At 40.0% G+C, this 23,499-nt stretch overlaps 1 protein-coding gene across 1 annotated transcript in view; it reads left to right on the top strand.

The window, feature by feature from the left end:
• LOC128692479 (centrosomal protein of 104 kDa) overlaps positions 1 to 23,499 on the top strand; it is a 414,264-nt gene that overhangs the window by 333,652 nt on the left and 57,113 nt on the right. Inside the window, exon 6 of the mRNA XM_070089824.1 lies at positions 7,838 to 8,049. Coding sequence (XP_069945925.1) covers positions 7,838 to 8,049 — 212 coding nt within the window. The remainder of the gene's footprint in view (positions 1 to 7,837; positions 8,050 to 23,499) is intronic.

Here is a 23,499-nt window from a genome sequence, read left to right as displayed (position 1 = left end):
GTAGCAGCACTTGTGGAGAGTAGCAGCACTTGTGGAGAGTAGCAGCACTTGTGGAGAGTAGCAGCACTTGTGGAGAGTAGCAGCACTTGTGGAGAGTAGCAGTACTTGTGGAGAGTAGCAGCACTTGTGGAGAGTAGCAGCACTTGTGGAGAGTAGCAGCACTTGTGGAGAGTAGCAGCACTCGTGGAGAGTACTATGTATGTCGACGCACAGTTTTCCTCTCATTCCACTTCATGGCCTAGTCAACCTGGCTGTTACTGCTGTCCGGACGTAACACCGACGTACGAACCACAGCCCGGCTGGTCAGGTACTGACTTTAGGTGCCTGTCCAGCTCCCTCTTGAAGACAGCCAGGGGTCTATTGGGAATCCCCCTTATTAATGCTGGGCGGCAGTTGAACAGTCTTGGGCCCCTAAAATTTATTTTGTTGTCTCTTACCATTCTCGTGGCGCCCCTGCTTTTCATTCTGGGATATTGCACCGCCTGTCGAGTCTTCTCCTGTCTTAAGCAGTGCTTTCAATGAACAGATTTGGGACTAGTCCCTCTATGATTTTCAAAGTGTGTATTATCATGTATCTTTCTCGCCTGCGTTCCAGGGAGTACAGGTCAAGGGACTTCAATCGTTCCCAGTAATTTAGATGCTTTATTGTACTTATTCGTGCAGTGAATGTTCTCTGTACATTCTCCAAGTCTGCTGTTTCGCCTGCCTGGAAAGAGGTCGTTAGTGTACAGTAATATTCCAGCCTAGAGAAACCAAACAATTTGAAGAGAATCATCATTGGCTTGACACCCGCAGTTTTGAAGGTTCTCATTATCCATCGTCTCATTTTCCTAGCAGATGTGTTAGGTACATTGGAGTGATCTTTGAAAGTGAGATTCTCTGACATTACCGCTCCCAGGTCCTTCACATTAGTTTTCCTCTCTTTTGTGAGGTTGGAATTTGTTTTACGGTCCGATCTCGGTTTTATTTCCTCGAGTTTTCCATAGAGGAGTAATTGAAATTTGTCTTCAATGAACTTCATATTATTTTCTGATGCCCATTTAAAGACTTGGTTAATGTCCGCTTGGAAATTTGCGGTGTTATCGATGGATGACATTGTCATGTAAATTCTGGTATAGTAAGATACATGTGTAACAGTTAGGTATCTTTATTCCGAAACGTTCAGTCTACACAGTAGGCTTCTTCAGTCGAGTACGGAGAAGTCAGCAGAAGCAGTAGAGATGTAAAGACGATGTAATCAGTCCATCACCCTTGAAGACGTAGGTTTGAGGTGATCAGTCCCTCAGCCTGGAGAAAAGTTTGACTCCATAGTCTGGAACAATGTGAAGCTGAATCAACAGTATGGAGATTTATATACTGTCAAAGGTGAGGCGCAGTCCACTAGTAACAGAAAAAATATAATAATTTATAGGGCAGGTCCCTCTCAAATCCATCACTTCTCACTTATTTTGGTACTGTCAGCAAAGGAGAACACAGTGCACATGTATATCTCAGATATGAGGACGAAGAAAAACAAGGGGAACAAGCACTGTACCTTGTGCAACAGACCTTTTCACTGTAGCCGCCTCTGACTTTACTCTGTTTACTATTAATCTTTGAGCTCTGTTTGTTAGAAAGTTATAGATCCATCTACCAATTTTTCCTGTTATTCCTTTATGACTCATTTTGTGTGTTATTACACCATGATCGCACTTATCGAAGTCTTTCGCAAAGATTGCGTGTACTACAACTACATTTTAATTGTTCTCCAGAGCATCGAAGACCATGTCATAATGATTTAGTAGTTGTGAGAGGCATTAACGACCTGTTCTAAACCTATGCTGTCCTGGGTTGTGCAACTGATGAGAATCCAAGTGGTTGGCGATCTTGCTTCTTAGAACCCTTTCAGAGATTTTTATGATGTGTGACGTTAGTGCTATCAGTCTGTAATTCTCTGCAATTGCTTTACTGCCATCCTTGTGGAATGCTGTTATATTTGTTGCTTTTAGTGACTGTGGGATGACTTCTTGTGTCTATTCTCCCTCTCCATATAATATTTAAGGCACGTGAAAGGGGTTTCTTGCAGTTCTTGATGACCACGGAGTTCCACGAGTCTGGGCCTGGGGAAGAGTGAATGGGCATGTCATTTTTTGCTTTTTCGAAGTCTTGGGGTATTAGGATTATATCAGAAATTCTTGAATTAACCAAATTTTGAGTCTCGGTCATAAAAAATTTATTTAGATTGTCGACCCATAGTCTGATTAACGGCTCACTGTATCTCACTCATTTATTTGCTGTCATCTGTGTAAGTCCCATCTTGTTGAAGCAGGAGTCCAATACTGGATGTGGGTTTCTTCCCTGGATTCGGCTTTGGAATTTTTTTTTTTAAATTTCATTTATGGCTTTAAGTTCTTCCTGTGTTTCTTGGCTCCTGTATGATTCCTTAAGCTTAGGTTCTACATTTCTTATTTCTCTGGCCAGTGCCTCCCCACACTCTACACACAGTGTGATATGCACCTCCCCACACTCTACACATGGTGTAACATGCACCTCCCCACGTGTGGTCATACCTGCCTAAGCTCTTGGGAGTTAGCGTTAGCTGTTACCAAGCACCATGGCTTGTTGTAGTGTTTTAGAATCTCAGGTTCAAGTGTTGAAGAAGGAGGTTCTACTTCTTCAGGAGGAAAATAGGAGGCTGAAGCTTCGCATAGATGGGTTTGGGAGTGAGTGCGAGATGAATTTAGCTGGTAAGGAGGAAATGGTCACCAGCACTGAGAGTGGCAGCCACTTTAAGTGGCAAGTGGTTCACAGTTCAGGAAGAAGGAAGAAAAGGAGAGTTAATAGAGAAGATGTGAAGGTAGGAAATCGATTCTCTGTTCTCCAGGACGAGTGTGCTTCAGTGGTTAGTGAGGTTGAAGGTACCACTGATTCCCCCTGCTAATTAAGGTAAGAATATTCTGATTGTAGGAGATTCTCAGGTAAGATATGTGGACCATGCTTTTCCTAACAGAGATAGAAAGGTCAGACAGAGAGTGTGCCTCCCAGGAGGTAGTGTTGGTGACATAGCAGGTTGGATAATATTATGTCAGGTAATGGGAACAAGCCCATTATCTGTCTTAGTGCTGGGGGTAATAATACTGGGAAGGGCAGGAGACAGGAGGTGCTGGATAAACACAGGTCAGCCATAGAAGTAGTCAGGTCTAAGGGAGGGATCCCAGTCATATGTAGCATCTTGCCTAGAAAGGGAGTGGGCAATGAATGGATGTCTAGGGCAATTAGTATAAATTGCTGGCTGGACAGGTACTGCAAGTAACTTGCAGTCCCATTCATTGGTAACTGGGACAACTTCTATGGCAAACGTGATATGTATGGAAGGGATGGAGTTCATCTCTCTAGGGCTGGAGTGGTTACATTATCCAATTCGATTGAGGGGGTAATTGATGACTTGTGTAGGACTTTAAACTGATAGATTATAGAGGTATGGGTGTTTGTGGGAAACACTCAGGCTGCAGCATTAGAGCTGAAAACAGTAGATATTACCAGGATACCTCAGGGATATGTTTAAAAGACAATTTTCAAAATAAAGTTGCTAATAAAGGCAAATCCATTTATCAACAAACAAAGAGAGACAATAAAGGGAAGAGAGTGACTAGCTCCCTTAAGGTTTACTATACAAATAGTAGGAGTCTAAAAAATAAGATAGATGAGCTAAGATTACTTGCAAGTGTAGATAATATAGATATTGTTGGTATAACAGAGACCTGGTTCAACCTGAAAGATAGAGAAATGCCTTCTGAATGCAATATACAGGGTTATAAACTATTCCACACTGATAGGGGCAACAGGAAGGGTAGTGGAGTGGCGATGTATGTCAGAGAAAATTTAAATTGTTGTCTTAGACATGATATAAGATTAGAAACATCGAACACATAATCTGTTTGGCTACAGTTTCTCGAGGGTCGTGAAAGTACTAATTGGCAACTCAAATTAACGAACAATATTAATCATCATATATTTACGTTACTAATCATAAGTAGCAACTCAGAAAATTACTAATTGGCAACTGTATATACTGGCGTCTGCTCCTGTTGTCATTTTCTCATTATATTTCACAGAGGAGTGTATCAGTGAGCACCGCTTGTCTGACAATATATTTACAGGTATAGCCTAACGTTAACACAGGGAAAAAGAATGCAGTTGTTGTTAAACAGCAACGAATGTTCTCAGACAAAGGGATTAGCAAATTTTAATTTATCAATTGTCAGCATCACGTTCTGGACAGGATTCTCCGTTTGGTAATGGATGAAAATCTTGGTGTTAAAACCAGTTCTCCAAACATCGAGCATCCATTTGTATCTCAACTGGTGAAGAATTATAAGGAACTAAAGGCACAGTTAGGTTAATGGAACAGAAGAGATCCGCAATATCCTCTCACCCTACCGTCCACAGGATATTTATGGGTGCACAATAAACTAGCCACTTCAGGGACATAATCTTGTAAAAATATCTTGCAGGTACTCAGTGCTGCAGACATTGTTCACCCTCAGCTTGAATCCACTGACAACTCCTCGTTTTCTCTTGTTAAGTGTATATCAATTTTTAAAGGGGTGGACGGGTAAGCCAGCGGAAGGCCTCGGTCAAATGATCACATGCTCCAGCTACGGGTCATCATATGACTAATACCGGCGTCAGGAAACACTTGTCCCAGTTCCTGACGAAACTTACCTAACGCAACCTCTTGTTGTTATGGTTCGGGTGAAAGTATATTAAATCGCTTTTATTCATTGGTTTACGATACACCCTGAAGAACAGTTTAATGCAAAAACCCAAGTAGGAGCACATCACGGAAGGGAAATCTGTCTTCAAACTTCTCACTTAACCGCGTTGCGTCTCGGTGTCAGGTGGCAGATTTTTAACCTCTTAGGCATTGTGAAGAAGATATATTCAGCGCATCATAGCTATGTAAATAATGCTTTTATTGTTTATATAAACAGCCACAACCACTTAATGAAGTCGAATGACGCTGAGCTTAACATCAAGAAAGAGAGACTGCGGAGACGTCGCTGCCTAGAGTCTGTGGTTATTGGTCATGGCAACACAGTTGATTTCATTGTCTCCAGAGTTTTATCTAACTTGATTTATGGCCATCAGAACACAGTTAACAGGTGACATCACTCACCGCTTATAGCAGCTCACCTGCGCTACACATTAAGGTATATAGACAGACTGGTTATAAATGACCATAATTTTTAAAGGGGTGGACCGGTAAGCCAGCGGAAGGCCTCGGTCAGATGACCAAAAGCTCCAAAGGCGAGTCATCATCTGACTAAGACCCGCGTCAGGAAACATTTGTCCTGTTTCCTGACGAACCTTACCTAACCTAACCTAACCTGCGCTACAGCTGACATCTGCGCTACTATACACATCACTCTTTTTTGTTTCCATACTGGACTGATAAGGATCCCTGAGGGCGAAACGTTTCTTTAATGAAGTTAACCGACGTTGCACAGGTATTGACGAATAAGACAGATGTGCAATATAAAGAATCCCAAGTGCTGCACATGTGTTTTATTCATCAACTACTGAACATAGATACATAGCAGCAGTAACACATGTTATACCTGTCTCTTTTTAAGCTGGTAAACAACCGTCTAGGTTCCTCACCCGGAATTGCCTAGTAATTTGTTTAATTGGCTTTAGAGCCTATCAACTTGACTGAAGGTCATTAAGGCTGCGCGTAATTGTTCACCACCAGTCAAGAATACTTTAATACCTAAAACATAAGAACATAAGAAAGAAGGAACACTGCAACAGGCCTACTGGCCTATGCGAGGCAGGTCCAATTCACTCACTGGCTTAAGCCAATGTCTTGACCTAGTGAGGTCAGACACGTCACTTAAGGGAGGAGCACTGCCTCCGACCTAGTAGCACAAGCTAGTCATTTCCAACTCAAACCCACTCACACTCACTCATGTATTTATCCAACCTATTTTTAAAACTACACAACGTCTTAGCTTCTATGACGGTACTCGGGAGTTTGTTCCACTCATCCATAACTTCCAAACCAGTGCTTTCCTATATCCTTCCTGAATCGGAATTTTTCCAGTTTAAAGCCATTGCTGCGAGTCTTGTCTATGTTGGATATTTTTAGCATGCTATTTACATCCCCTTTATTAATTCCCCCCTATTTCTATGCCTTTCTAGAGAGTGCAGATTCAGGGCCTCAGTCTAGTCTATCCTCATAGGGAAGATTTCTGATACATGGGATCAACTTTGTCATCCTCCTTTGTACGTTTTCCAGTGCATTTATATCCATTCTGTAATACGGTGACCAGAACTGAGCAGCATAATCTAAATGAGGCCTAACCAAAGATATATAGAGTTGAAGAACAACCTGAGGACTTCTGTTATTTATACTTCTTGATATGAAGCCAAGGATTCTGTTAGCTTTATTGCGAACACTAATGCCCTGTTGTCTTGGTTTTAGATTACTGCTAACCAGAACTCCTAAATCCTTTTCGCAATCCGTAATATTTAGATCTACATTATTTAGTTTATATATGGCATGGTTATTTTCCTGTCAAATATTTAGAACTTTGCATTTGTCTATATTAAACTGCATCTGCCACTTCTCCGACCATTGCACCAGTCTATTCAAATCATCCTGGAGTGCTCTAGTGTCATCATTACAATGAATTGGATGGCCTATTTTGGTGTCATTAGCAAATTTGCATATGTCGCTATTTATTTCCTCATCTATGTCGCTTATGTAGACTGTGAACAACAAGGGGCCCAACACTGACCCCTGTGGAACACAGCTTGTGACGTCCCCTCATTCTGATTTCTCCCCATTTATGCAAACTCTCTGCTGCCTATTTGTTAACTATGCATCAACCCAAGAAAAAAATTCTCCTATTCCGTGTGCCTTAAGTTTCCTCAATAGCCTCTGATGTGGAACTCTATCGAAAGTCTTACTGAAGCCCATATACGCAATATCATATTCAGTACCATGATCTACCTCCTCAAATACCTTAGTAAAGAAAGTAATTTCGTAAGACAGGAACGCCCCTTTGTAAAACCGTGCTAAGATTCATTAATCAATTTATGCCTCTCGAGATGGCTACGAATTGCTTCGGCAATTATTGATTCCATAAATTTTCCCACTATGGAGGTAAGGCTTATTGGTCCATAGTTCGAAGCTAAGGACCTGTCACCTGCCTTGTAAAGAGGTATTACATTTGCCATTTTCCACTTATCAGGCACTATGCCAGTTTGTAGTGATATGTTAAAAAGATTAGCCAAAGGTATGCTAAGTTCCTCTTTACATTCCTTTAACACCCTTGCCAACAGTTCATCAGGGCCTGGGGATTTGTTAGGTTTTAGTTTCTCTATTTGTCTGAGGACCATATCACTAGTTACTAATTTATATTCCACTCAAGCACTTCCTCTAAAGTCCAGAATAATGAGATTTATACACATCTGATGTTATAAAAAAAGACACGCTTGAATTTCTTATCTCAAAAATTTGACCTCAAATGATGTTTACACTTGTTAGGCTAGTGTGTGTGTGTGTGTGTGTGTGTGTGTGTGTGTGTGTGTGTGTGTGTGTGTGTGTGTGTGTGTGTGTGTGTGTGTGTGTGTGTGTGTGTGTGTGCGTGTGTGTGTGCATTGGACAATGAAATAACGACGCACATTTCACTAATTTACTTTCATCTTCATTATTTTATGTTTCTCTACCATCTATATGTCAAGATTTCGCACATAAAAAAAAAGAAATTCTGCCCGTTTTCTCTCATTCTCTCTCTTACCGACTCCCACTTTCTACGATGGTTCGTTTTCTGCGCGTCGCCCCGCCCAGAGAAGCGCTACGAGTACGCCAATAAACTGGCGGCGGCAGTGAGTCAACTACGCACGGCCGGGGAACGGCTGGGCAAGTACGAGATCGAGAAAAGACATGCAATAGACACAGAAAACTACGAGCGCGCCAAGATAAAGAAGGAGCAGGCAGAGGAGTACAGAGAACAGGTCTACAAGGCGCTAGAAATTGAAGACCTGCTGGAAAGGAAGGGGGTAAGTGTTCAGTGAATATTGTCATGTGTAGAATTGTGTAAACAGTTCGGATCCTGTGCTCGTGGATGCAGAAGTGAGAGAGTGGATGCTGAGGTGAAAGAGTGGATACTGAGGTGAGAGAGTGGATGCTGTGGTAAGAGTGGATGCTGAGGTGACAGTGGATGCTGAGGTGACAGTGGATGCTGAGGTGACAGTGGATGCTGAGGTGACAGTGGATGCTGAGGTGACAGTGGATGCTGAGGTGACAGTGGATGCTGAGGTGACAGTGGATGCTGAGGGGACAGTGGATGCTGAGGTGACAGTGGATGCTGAGGTGACAGTGGATGCTGAGGTGACAGTGGATGATGAGGGGACAGTGGATGCTGAGGTGACAGTGGATGCTGAGGTGACAGTGGATGCTGAGGTGACAGTGGATGCTGAGGGGACAGTGGATGCTGAGGTGACAGTGGATGCTGAGGTGACAGTGGATGCTGAGGTGACAGTGGATGATGAGGGGACAGTGGATGCTGAGGGGACAGTGGATGCTGAGGTGACAGTGGATGCTGAGGTGACAGTGGATGCTGAGGTGACAGTGGATGCTGAGGTGACAGTGGATGCTGAGGTGACAGTGGATGCTGAGGTGACAGTGGATGCTGAGGGGAGAGTGGATGCTGAGGGGAGAGTGGGTGTTTTCCAGGTGATTATCTTTAGCATTATTAACAAGTTGCAAGGTTCTAATGTTGTATTTTCGTCCATAAATTATTGTCTTGTCTTCCAGACTCTAGTTACCCATCTACAGTCTACATTTTGTGGTTAGTAAGACTAAACAGACGTATTTTAAGACTACAGCACTGATTATTCTATAACTAGTCAGGTGGATGATGAGGTATAGTGTGTGTAAGGTGTATTAAGCGCCATATGTCCAGAGGTGTATGTCTGTATGATTGATATACAGGCTCCGTGTATGTCTGTCTTGTATTGCTTGTATGGGAGCTACGATTCAAAAGGGCCTTTATGCACTGTGTGTGTACTCATGTGTTTGTGGTTGCATGGGTCGAGCCACAGCTCCTGGTGTGTGAGTGTGTATTACCAGCCACTCTACTTATTGTTACCAGTCACTTTATTTAGTGTCACCAGTCACTTTAGTGTTACCAGACACTTTATTTAGTATTACCAGACACTTTATTTAGTGTCACCAGTTACTTTATTTAGTGTTACCAGACACTTTATTTAGTATTACCAGACACTTTATTTAGTGTCACCAGTTACTTTATTTAGTGTTACAAGACACTTCATTTAGTGTTACCAGACACTTTATTTAGTATTACCAGACACTTTATTTAGTGTTACCAGACACTTTATTTAGTGTCACCAGTCACTTTATTTAGTGTTACCAGACACTTTATTTAGTGTCACCAGTTACTTTATTTAGTGTTAGCAGTCACTTTATTTAGTGTCACCAGTCACTTTATTTAGTGTTACCAGACACTTTATTTAGTGTCACCAGTTACTTTATTTAGTGTTACCAGTCACTTTATTTAGTGTCACCAGTCACTTTAGTGTTACCAGACACTTTATTTAGTGTTACCAGACACTTTATTTAGTGTCAACAGTCACTTTAGTGTTACCAGTCACTTTATTTAGTGTTACCAGACACTTTAGTGTTACCAGACACTTTATTTAGTGTCACCAGTTACTTTATTTAGTGTTACCAGTCACTTTATTTAGTGTCACCACTCACTTTATTTAGTATTACCAGACACTTTATTTAGTGTCACCAGTCACTTTAGTGTTACCAGACACTTTATTTAGTGTTACCAGTCACTTTATTTAGTGTCACCAGTCACTTTAGTGTTACCAGACACTTTATTTAGTGTCAACAGTCACTTTATTTAGTGTTACCAGTCACTTTAGTGCTACCAGACACTTTATTTAGTGTCACCAGTCACTTTATTTAGTGTCACCAGTCACTTTATTTAGTGTCACCAGTCACTTTAGTGTTACCAGACACTTTATTTAGTGTCACCAGTCACTTTAATGTTACCAGACACTTTATTTAGTGTCACCAGTCACTTTATTTAGTGTTACCAGACACTTTATTTAGTGTCACCAGTTACTTTATTTAGTGTTACCAGACACTTTATTTAGTGTCACCAGTCACTTTATTTAGTGTTACCAGACACTTTATTTAGTGTCACCAGTTACTTTATTTAGTGTTACCAGACACTTTATTTAGTGTCACCAGTCACTTTAGTGTTACCAGACACTTTATTTAGTGTCACCAGTCACTTTATTTAGTGTCACCAGTCACTTTATTTAGTGTCACCAGTCACTTTATTTAGTGTCACCAGTCACTTTAGTGTTACCAGACACTTTATTTAGTGTTACCAGACACTTTATTTAGTGTCACCAGTCACTTTAGTGTTACCAGACACTTTATTTAGTGTTACCAGACACTTTAATTAGTGTCACCAGTCACTTTATTTAGTGTTACCAGACACTTTATTTAGTGTTACCAGACACTTTATTTAGTGTCACCAGTCACTTTAGTGTTACCAGACACTTTATTTAGTGTCACCAGTCACTTTAGTGTCACCAGTCACTTTATTTAGTGTCACCAGACACTTTATTTAGTGTCACCAGTCACTTTAGTGTTACCAGACACTTTATTTAGTGTTACCAGTCACTTTAGTGTCACCAGACACTTTATTTAGTGTCACCAGTCACTTTAGTGTTACCAGACACTTTATTTAGTGTCACCAGTCACTTTAGTGTCACCAGACACTTTATTTAGTGTCACCAGTCACTTTAGTGTTACCAGACACTTTATTTAGTGTTACCAGACACTTTATTTAGTGTCACCAGTCACTTTAGTGTTACCAGACACTTTATTTAGTGTTACCAGACACTTTATTTAGTGTCACCAGTCACTTTATTTAGTGTTACCAGACACTTTATTTAGTGTTACCAGACACTTTATTTAGTGTTACCAGACACTTTATTTAGTGTTACCAGACACTTTATTTAGTGTTACCAGTCACTTTATTTAGTGTTACCAGACACTTTATTTAGTGTTACCAGTCACTTTATTTAGTGTTACCAGACACTTTATTTAGTGTTACCAGTCACTTTATTTAGTGTTACCAGTCACTTTATTTAGTGTTACCAGACACTTTATTTAGTGTTACCAGACTCTTTATTTAGTGTCAACAGTCACTTTAGTGTTGCCAGACACTTTATTTAGTATTACCAGACACTTAATTTAGTGTTACCAGACACTTTATTTAGTGTTACCAGACACTTTATTTAGTATTACCAGACACTTTATATAGTGTTACCAGACACTTTATTTAGTGTTACCAGACACTTTATTTAGTATTGCCAGACACTTTATTTAGTGTCACCAGTCACTTTAGTGTTGCCAGACACTTTATTTAGTGTCACCAGTCACTTTAGTGTTGCCAGACACTTTATTTAGTGTTACCAGTCACTTTATTTAGTGTTACCAGACACTTTACTTAGTGTCACCAGTTACTTTATTTAGTGTTACCAGACACTTTATTTAGTGTCACCAGTCACTTTAGTGTCACCAGTCACTTTAGTGTTGCCAGACACTTTATTTAGTGTTACCAGTCACTTTATTTAGTGTTACCAGACACTTTACTTAGTGTCACCAGTTACTTTATTTAGTGTTACCAGACACTTTACTTAGTGTCACCAGTTACTTTATTTAGTATTACCAGACACTTTATTTAGTGTTACCAGACGCTTTATTTAGTGATACCAGACGCTTTATTTAGTGTTACCAGACGCTTTATTTAGTGTCACCAGTCACTTTAGTGTTGCCAGACACTTTATTTAGTGTCACCAGTCACTTTAGTGTTGCCAGACACTTTATTTAGTGTCACCTGTCACTTTAGTATTACCAGACACTTTATTTAGTGTCACCAGTTACTTTATTTAGTGTCACCAGTTACTTTATTTAGTGTTACCAGTCACTTTAGTGTTACCAGACACTTTATTTAGTGTTACCAGACACTTTATTTAGTGTTACCAGACACTTTATTTAGTGTCACCAGTCACTTTAGTGTTGCCAGACACTTTATTTAGTGTCACCAGTCACTTTAGTGTTACCAGACACTTTATTTAGTGTTACCAGACACTTTATTTAGTGTTACCAGACGCTTTATTTAGTGTCACCAGTCACTTTAGTGTTGCCAGACACTTTATTTAGTATTACCAGACACTTTATTTAGTGTTACCAGACACTTTGTTTAGTGTCACCTGTCACTTTAGTGTTACCAGACACTTTATTTAGTGTCACCAGTCACTTTAATGTTACCAGACACTTTATTTAGTGTCACCAGTCACTTTATTTAGTGTTACCAGACACTTTATTTAGTGTCACCAGTTACTTTATTTAGTGTTACCAGACACTTTATTTAGTGTCACCAGTCACTTTATTTAGTGTTACCAGACACTTTATTTAGTGTCACCAGTTACTTTATTTAGTGTTACCAGACACTTTATTTAGTGTCACCAGTCACTTTAGTGTTACCAGACACTTTATTTAGTGTCACCAGTCACTTTATTTAGTGTCACCAGTCACTTTATTTAGTGTCACCAGTCACTTTATTTAGTGTCACCAGTCACTTTAGTGTTACCAGACACTTTATTTAGTGTTACCAGACACTTTATTTAGTGTCACCAGTCACTTTAGTGTTACCAGACACTTTATTTAGTGTTACCAGACACTTTAATTAGTGTCACCAGTCACTTTATTTAGTGTTACCAGACACTTTATTTAGTGTTACCAGACACTTTATTTAGTGTCACCAGTCACTTTAGTGTTACCAGACACTTTATTTAGTGTCACCAGTCACTTTAGTGTCACCAGTCACTTTATTTAGTGTCACCAGACACTTTATTTAGTGTCACCAGTCACTTTAGTGTTACCAGACACTTTATTTAGTGTTACCAGTCACTTTAGTGTCACCAGACACTTTATTTAGTGTCACCAGTCACTTTAGTGTTACCAGACACTTTATTTAGTGTCACCAGTCACTTTAGTGTCACCAGACACTTTATTTAGTGTCACAAGTCACTTTAGTGTTACCAGACACTTTATTTAGTGTTACCAGACACTTTATTTAGTGTCACCAGTCACTTTAGTGTTACCAGACACTTTATTTAGTGTTACCAGACACTTTATTTAGTGTCACCAGTCACTTTATTTAGTGTTACCAGACACTTTATTTAGTGTTACCAGACACTTTATTTAGTGTTACCAGACACTTTATTTAGTGTTACCAGACACTTTATTTAGTGTTACCAGTCACTTTATTTAGTGTTACCAGACACTTTATTTAGTGTTACCAGTCACTTTATTTAGTGTTACCAGACACTTTATTTAGTGTTACCAGTCACTTTATTTAGTGTTACCAGTCACTTTATTTAGTGTTACCAGACACTTTATTTAGTGTTACCAGACTCTTTATTTAGTGTCAACAGTCACTTTAGTGTTGCCAGACACTTTATTTAGTATTACCAGACACTTAATTTAGTGTTACCAGACACTTTATTTAGTGTTACCAGACACTTTATTTAGTATTACCAGACACTTTATATAGTGTTACCAGACACTTTATTTAGTGTTACCAGACACTTTATTTAGTATTGCGAGACACTTTATTTAGTGTCACCAGTCACTTTAGTGTTGCCAGACACTTTATTTAGTGTCACCAGTCACTTTAGTGTTGCCAGACACTTTATTTAGTGTTACCAGTCACTTTATTTAGTGTTACCAGACACTTTACTTAGTGTCACCAGTTACTTTATTTAGTGTTACCAGACACTTTATTTAGTGTCACCAGTCACTTTAGTGTCACCAGTCACTTTAGTGTTGCCAGACACTTTATTTAGTGTTACCAGTCACTTTATTTAGTGTTACCAGACACTTTACTTAGTGTCACCAGTTACTTTATTTAGTGTTACCAGACACTTTACTTAGTGTCACCAGTTACTTTATTTAGTATTACCAGACACTTTATTTAGTGTTACCAGACGCTTTATTTAGTGATACCAGACGCTTTATTTAGTGTTACCAGACGCTTTATTTAGTGTCACCAGTCACTTTAGTGTTGCCAGACACTTTATTTAGTGTCACCAGTCACTTTAGTGTTGCCAGACACTTTATTTAGTGTCACCTGTCACTTTAGTATTACCAGACACTTTATTTAGTGTCACCAGTTACTTTATTTAGTGTCACCAGTTACTTTATTTAGTGTTACCAGTCACTTTAGTGTTACCAGACACTTTATTTAGTGTTACCAGACACTTTATTTAGTGTTACCAGACACTTTATTTAGTGTCACCAGTCACTTTAGTGTTGCCAGACACTTTATTTAGTGTCACCAGTCACTTTAGTGTTACCAGACACTTTATTTAGTGTTACCAGACACTTTATTTAGTGTTACCAGACGCTTTATTTAGTGTCACCAGTCACTTTAGTGTTGCCAGACACTTTATTTAGTATTACCAGACACTTTATTTAGTGTTACCAGACACTTTGTTTAGTGTCACCTGTCACTTTAGTGTTACCAGACACTTTATTTAGTGTCACCAGTTACTTTATTTAGTGTCACCAATTACTTTATCTAGTGTCACCAGTTACTTTATTTAGTGTTACAAGACATTTTATTTAGTGTCACCAGTTACTTTATTTAGTGTCACCAGTTACTTTATTTAGTGTCACCAGTTACTTTATTTAGTGTTACCAGACACTTTATTTAGTGTCACCAGTTACTTTATTTAGTGTCACCAGTTACTTTATTTAGTGTTACCAGACATTTTATTAAGCGTTGCCAGCAGCGTTATTTAGTTCTGCCATTCACTTTATTTACTCTTATTAGCCACTTTATTTAGTGTAGTCAGCCATGTTAGGAATTCACTTTATCTAGCATTGTAATACACCATTTTAGTATTGTGAACTTATCCAGTGTTGTAATCCACTTTATCCAGTGTTGTAATCCACTTTATCCAGTGTTGTAATCCACTTTATCCAGTGTTGTCATCCACTTTATCCAGTGTTGTAATCCACTTTATCCAGTGTTGTAATACACTTTTCAGTGTTGTAATTCACCTTTTCAGTGTTGTAATCCACTTTTTCAGTGTTGTAATCCACTTTTTCCAGTGTTGTAATTCACTTTACCCAGTGTTGTAATCCACTTTATGCAGTGTTGTAATCCACTTTATCCAGTGTTGTAATTCATTTTTTTCAATGTTGTAATCCACTTTTTCAGTGTTGTAATTCACTTTTTTCAGTGTTGTAATCCACTTTATCCAGTGTTGTAATCCATTTTTTTCAGTGTTGTAATCCACTTTTTCAGTGTTGTAATCCACTTTTTCAGTGTTGTAATTCACTTCACCCAGTGTTGTAATCCACTTTATCCAGTGTTGTAATCCATTTTTCCGTGTTGTAATCTACTTTTTCAGTGTTGTAATTCACCTTTTTTCAGTGTTGTAATCCACTTTTTCAGTGTTGTAATTCACTTTATCCAGTGTTGTAATTCACTTTATCCAGTGTTGTAATTCACTTTACCTAGTGTTGTAATCCACTTTATCCAGTGTTGTCATCCACTTTATCCAGTGTTGTCATCCACTTTATCCAGTGTTGTCATCCACTTTATCCAGTGTTGTCATCCACTTTATCCAGTGTTGTCATCCAATTTATCCAGTGTTGTCATCCACTTTATCCAGTGTTGTCATCCACTTTATCCAGTGTTGCAATCCACTTTATCCAGTGTTGTCATCCACTTTATCCAGTGTTGTCATCCATTTTATCTAGGCTGGAATATTGCTGCACACTAACAGCACCTTTCAAGGCAGGTGAAATTGCTGACCTAGAAAACGTAGAGAGAACCTTCACGGCGCGCATAACGGAGATAAAACACCTCAATTACTGGGAGCGCTTGAGGTTCCTAAACCTGTATTCCCTGGAACGCAGGCGGGAGAGATACATGATTATATACACCTGGAAAATCCTAGAGGGATTAGTACCGAACTTGCACACGAAAATCACTCACAACGAAAACAAAAGACTCGGCAGACGATGCAACATCCCCCAATGAAAAGCAGGGGTGTCACTAGCACGTTAAGAGACCATACAATAAGTGTCAGGGGCCCGAGACTGTTCAACTGCCTCCCAGCATACATAAGGGGGATTACCAATAGACCCCTGGCAGTCTTCAAGCTGGCACTGGACAAGCACCTAAAGTCAGTTCCTGACCAGCCGGGCTGTGGCTCGTACGTTGGTTTGCGTGCAGCCAGCAGTAACAACCTGGTTGATCAGGCTCTGATCCACCATGAGGCCTGGTCGCAGACCGGGCTGCGGGGGCGTTAACCCCCAGAACTCTCCAGGTAATCCCCAGGTAATCCAGTGTTGTAATCCACTTCATCCAGTGTTGTGAACCTCTACAGGACGAAATTAAGAAGGCAATTAATTATAAATATATGATTTATTATGGTACTTCAATTTCAGCCAAATTAACATAAATATTAACTAAACATCCAGAGACTTGTTGGAGGCAGTTCAGGATTATTGTTCTTAACAAACTGCAGCAGAACCAGTCAAGGTTCTGAACTGGTTCTGTCATGTCAGTGGTTCCATAATAATCATGGTAGGGTCAAGGGAGAGATGGGGAAAAAAGGATCGTAAATAGCTGAATGTTAAAAATTCACGTAAATACCGCATTAATAATCAAGCTTGCAGAGGCGAAGGCAATGTTCGCGGCTTTCACTGAGACCCACATAAAGGATCACTTGGACAACGAAATATGGATCCCAGGTTACAACCTATACAGATGTGACAGAGTGAACAGGCAAAAGGGGGGGAGGGGTTGGCCTGTACATTGCAGAGTCACTTGTTTGCACAGAACTGCTTAATGCCTCAAATGATGTAGTGGAAGTTTTAGCAGTAAAGGTCGAGAACCAAAACCTAGTCATTGTGGTAGTCTACAAGCCTCCGGATGCAACATCCCAGCAATTCCAGGAACAGCTGTTAAAAGTTGACCACTGTCTGGAAAATCTTCCAGCTCCTGCACCCAACATCTTGCTCCTGGGGAATTTCAACTTAAGGCACCTAAAATGGAGGAATATAGCAAATAATATTGTTGCAGTAATAACACCAGGAGGCAGCTCTGATGAAAACTCACACTCACACGAGCTTTTAAATCTCTGCACAAAATTCAATTTAAACCAGCAAATAATAGAGCCTACTAGACTGGAGAATACACTAGACCTCATCTTCACTAACAATGATGATCTGATAAGAAATGTCACCATATCAAAAACAATATACTCAGATCACAACATAATTGAGGTTCAGACATGTATGCGCGGAGCCCCAGACCAACATAATGAGACTAGTCACGAGGGAGCATTCACCAAATTCAACTTCAATAACAAAAACATAAAGTGGGACCAAGTAAACTAAGTCCTAACCGATATAAGCTGGGAAGATATACTAAGCAACACAGACCCAAACTTATGCCTAGAACAGATTAACTTGGTGGCACTCGATGTATGCACAAGGCTTATTCCTCTAAGAAAAAGGAGGAGTTGATGTAAAATAGAAAGAGACAGGCGCTCCCTTTACAGGCGACGGAAAAGAATAACAGAGCGGCTAAAAGAGGTCAATATATCCGAAATGCGTAGGGAGACACTGGTCAGAGAAATAGCAAGCATCGAACTTAAGCTAAAGGAATCTTATAGGAGTCAGGAATCCTGGGAAGAACTAAAAGCCATAAATGAAATCGAAAGAAACCCAAAGTATTTCTTCTCCTATGCCAAATCAAAGTCGAGAACAACGTCCAGTATTGGGCCCCTACTTAAACAAGATGGGTCCTACACAGATGACAGCAAGGAAATGAATGAGCTACTCAAGTCCCAGTATGACTCAGTTTTTAGCAAGCCGCTAACCAGACTGAGAGTCGAAGATCAAAATGATTTTTTTATGAGAGAGCCACAGAATTGGTTAACACAAGCCTATCCGATGTTATCCTGACGCCAAATGACTTCGAACAGGCGATAAATGACATGTCCATGCACTCTGCCCCAGGGCCAGACTCATGGAACTCCGTGTTCATCAAGAACTGCAAGAAGCCCCTATCACGAGCCTTTTCCATCCTATGGAGAGGGAGCATGGACACGGGGGTCGTCCCACAGTTACTAAAAACAACAGACATAGCCCCACTCCACAAAGGGGGCAGTAAAGCAACAGCAAAGAACTACAGACCGATAGCACTAACATCCCATATCATAAAAATCTTTGAAAGGGTCCTAAGAAGCAAGATCACCACCCATCTAGAAACCCATCAGTTACACAACCCGGGGCAACATGGGTTTAGAACAGATCGCTCCTGTCTGTCTCAACTATTGGATCACTACGACAAGGTCCTAGATGCACTAGAAGACAAAAAGAATGCAGATGTAATATATACAGACTTTGCAAAAGCCTTCGACAAGTGTGACCATGGCGTAATAGCGCACAAAATGCGTGCTAAAGGAATAACAGGAAAAGTCGGTCGATGGATCTATAATTTCCTCACTAACAGAACACAGAGAGTAGTCGTCAACAGAGTAAAGTCCGAGGCAGCTACGGTGAAAAGCTCTGTTCCACAAGGCACAGTACTCGCTCCCATCTTGTTCCTCATCCTCATATCCGACATAGACAAGGATGTCAGCCACAGCACCGTGTCTTCCTTTGCAGATTACACCCAAATCTGCATGACAGTGTCTTCCATTGCAGACACTGCAAGGCTCCAGGCGGACATCAACCAAATCTTTCAGTGGGCTGCAGAAAACAATATGAAGTTCAACGATGAGAAATTTCAATTACTCAGATATGGTAAACACGAGGAAATTAAATCTTCATCAGAGTACAAAACAAATTCTGGCCACAAAATAGAGCGAAACACCAACGTCAAAGACCTGGGAGTGATCATGTCGGAGGATCTCACCTTCAAGGACCATAACATTGTATCAATCGCATCTGCTAGAAAAATGACAGGATGGATAATGAGAACCTTCAAAACTAGGGAGGCCAAGCCCATGATGACACTCTTCAGGTCACTTGTTCTATCTAGGCTGGAATATTGCTGCACACTAACAGCACCTTTCAAGGCAGGTGAAATTGCTGACCTAGAAAATGTACAGAGAACCTTCACGGCGCGCATAACGGAGATAAAACACCTCAATTACTGGGAGCGCTTGAGGTTCCTAAACCTGTATTCCCTGGAACGCAGGCGGGAGAGATACATGATTATATACACCTGGAAAATCCTAGAGGGACTAGTACTGAACTTGCACACGAAAATCACTCACTACGAAAGCAAAAGACTTGGCAGACGATGCAACATCCCCCCAATGAAAAGCAGGGGTGTCACTAGCACGTTAAGAGACCATACAATAAGTGTCAGGGGCCCGAGACTGTTCAACTGCCTCCCAGCATACATAAAGGGGATTACCAACAGACCTCTGGCAGTCTTCAAGCTGGCACTGGACAAGCACCTAAAGTCGGTTCCTGACCAGCCGGGCTGTGGCTCGTACGTTGGTTTGCGTGCAGCCAGCAGTAACAGCCTGGTTGATCAGGCTCTGATCCACCAGGAGGCCTGGTCACAGACCGGGCCGAGGGGCGTTGACCCCCGGAACTCTCTCCAGGTAAACTCCAGGTATATGGGGTAGAGAGACCTAACATGGGTAGTGTTGACTGGGGTAACATGACTAGTGTTGACTCTTGGGTAACATGAGTAGTGTTGACTGGGGGGTAACATGACTGGTGTTGACTGGGGTAACATGACTAGTGTTGACTGGGGGTAACATGACTAGTGTTGACTCTTGGGTAACATGACTAGTGCTGACTGGAGGGTAGCATGACTAGTGTTGACTGGAGTAACATGACTAATGTTGACTGGGGGATAACATGACTAGTGTTGACTGGGGTAACATGAGTAGTGTTGACTGGGGTAACATGACTAATGTTGACTGGGGGATAACATGACTAGTGTTGACTCTTGGGTAACATGAGTAGTGTTGACTGGGGGTAAACATGACTAGTGTTGCCTGTTGTAATATGACTATTGTTGACTGGGGTAATATGACTAGTGTTGACTGAGATAACATGACTAGTGTTGATTTGGGGGTAACATAACTAGTGTTGACTGGGGTAACATGACTAGTGTTGACTATTGGGTAACATGACTAGTGTTGTCTAATGGGCAACATGACTAGTAGTGTTAACTGGGAGGTAACATGACTAGTGTTGCCTGTTGTAATATGACTATTGTTGACTGGGGTAATATGACTAGTGTTGACTGAGATAACATGACTAGTGTTGACTTGGGGGTAACATAACTAGTGTTGACTGGGGTAACATGACTAGTGTTGACTATTGGGTAACATGACTAGTGTTGTCTAATGGGTAACATGACTAGTAGTGTTAACTGGGAGGTAACATGACTAGTGTTGACTGGGGTAATATGACTAGTGTTGACTGAGGTAACATGACTAGTGTTGACTGGGGTAATATGAATAGTATTGACTGGGGGGGGGGCGGGTAATATGACTAGTGTTGATTGGGGTAACTTGATATGGGATCATCGTGAAGTAGACGTGACTGAGAAAGATGACACTAGTTACCAATACGACGTTATTTAGGGGTGTAAAAGGTGCCCCAACAGCTTACTTACCCAGCGGAGAATTTACATTTAATAAAAATATCTTAAAAGACTTTAAACAACCCTTGGATAAAACGAGAAGCATTTATAGATAAAATATAAAAGAGAAAAGAGTCATCTAATGGACCAGTACATTAAAAGTGGCAGATATGTAAAAACGAGAAGGATTAAACAGCTGAGATTATCAAATTTATGTGCAGAGGTTTTACCTAGCTTCCATATGGAGAGAATGTGTACATGCAATCCTTTGGGATGGTCATGGGATAGCCCCTTAGTGCAGTCTCTGCTACCCGCTGTATATACAATGTGATACACACGCACACACACAAACATACATTTATACATATACATACATACATACATATATACATACACATATATATATATATATATATATATATATATATATATATATATATATATATATATATATATATATATATATATATATATATATATATATATATATATATATATGTATGTATGTGTATGAATGTATGTGTGTGTGTGTGTGTATTTCATTGTATATATATATATATATATATATATATATATATATATATATATATATATATATATATATATATATATATATATATATATATATATATATGTATGCATGTATGAATGTATCTGTGTGTGTGTGTGTGTAAAACAACCACTCTGAAAAAATAGTGAAATTCCAAGCATTTTCGTGATTTCTCACATTATCACAAAAACACATGGAATTTCACTATATTTCTCAGTGTTTTTTGATACTGTGACATCACTGATGTCACGTGTTTACTGTGATCTTATTGTATATATAATATACACTGAGAGACTAACACCTCTTTGTGTATATGTATATACACCGAGCGATACATAGCTCTTTGCATACACTCACCGAACGATACACATTGTGCAATTAGGTGAGTACATACGTCACTGTGTATACATACCGAGAGCCATTTCTCAGTCTATACACCGAGGAATACATATCTATCTTCGTGCATACAACGAATGATTTAGTATTAACACATCCTGATCCCTTGATGAGGTGCAGAGTTCTTGATCCAGGGGATAGGATCTTCTCTAGTTTTCCTTAGTGTGGGATCAGACCCCGGGTGGGGCAGCGACCCCTTAAACTGTCAAGAGTATCTACCACTAGTGACTCACAGCTACTGACCTATACTACCAGTACTCACCACTGCTACTGACCTATACAACCAATGACTCACCACTACTACAGACCTATACAACCAGTGACTCACCACTTCTACTGACCTATACTACCAGTGACTCACCAAGGCTTCTGACCTATACCACCAGTGACTCACCACTTCTACTGGCCTATACCACCAGTGACTCAACTGTAACTCACCACTTCTGACTTTACTGTTGACTCGCCACTACTGACTTACCTATCACCTCTGACTCACCAATAACTCACCGTCAGTATAATCAGCAACCAATCACCTTTCACGATGCCCCATTTCAGTGTTAACATTAAATGACGGGATGACACCGTGACCAATCAACTGTAAGTATACACTGCTTTTATTGATGGCCCAACGAGTTGAATGTAAACTCATGAGGTCATAACTCGTGACCAATCAGACGAATGTACACAGATGACGGTCATAACTAGTGACCAATCAGGCGCATGTATACACGTGACGTCTTCACTAATGACTAATCAGCTGCTGTAATCATGTTATGTATATATATATATATATATATATATATATATATATATATATATATATATATATATATATATATATATATATGTATATATATTCAATCTTTGATTTAGATTAATTGTTATTCTCGTCGTATTGCTCTTTCCTATGTTCACTTTTAATTTCCTTTTGCATATCCTCCCAAATTCGTCTGCCAACATTTGCAGCTTCTCTTCAGAATGTCCCAAAATAACTATGTCATCAGCAAAAAGCAAATGTGACAACTCCCACCTCAAATTAGATTCACTGTATATTAATCCCACACCTCGCCCCAACGTCCCAGCCTTCACGTCTACTACAATTCTATCTATAAATATATTAAAACAACCATGGTGACGTCACGCATCCCGATCTAAGGTCTACTTTCTCTGGAAAATAATACGACTCTTTCCTAACCTGACCTGACTCTCGCTAACTGACCTGACTCTCGCTAAGTGCACGAAAAACCTTAACTGCTTTTAATAACCTACAATCTATCACATACTTCTGCAGCGTCTGCCACATTGCTCCTCTGTCCACCCTTCACATGCTTTTTCTAAGTCCGTAAATTCAGAAAAATATTTGTTGTCTCACCCTAAGAATTGTCCACTTATATATCTCAATGTAAACACTTGGTCTACACATCTACCCTTCTTAAAACCTCTTTGTTCATCTGACATTCTACTCTCTGTCTTACGCTTAAATCTTTCAATAATAACTAAGTAAAATACGCAAAATATTTTCCCTACAATTCCTATAATCTGTTTATCCCCTTTATCCCTTATACAAAGGAGCTGTGTATGCTCTCCGCCAATCCATGGATGTCTTCCTATTTTCATACATATATTGAACAGACGCGCCAACCACTTCAAGACTATATTCCCTCCTGCTCTTAACATTTCTGTCTTGATCCCATCTGTCCCAGCTGTTTTACCCGTTTTCATTCGACCTACTGCCTCACGCACCCACTGCCTAACGCACCTCCCCCACACTCACAATTAGATTTTCCTCACTCCTACAAGATGTTAAATCTC

This window comes from Cherax quadricarinatus, chromosome 30, assembly GCF_038502225.1.
Source record: "Cherax quadricarinatus isolate ZL_2023a chromosome 30, ASM3850222v1, whole genome shotgun sequence".
Lineage (NCBI taxonomy): Eukaryota > Metazoa > Arthropoda > Malacostraca > Decapoda > Parastacidae > Cherax > Cherax quadricarinatus.
Note: the sequence above shows the minus strand (reverse complement) of the source record. Positions and strands in the feature narration are given on the sequence as shown.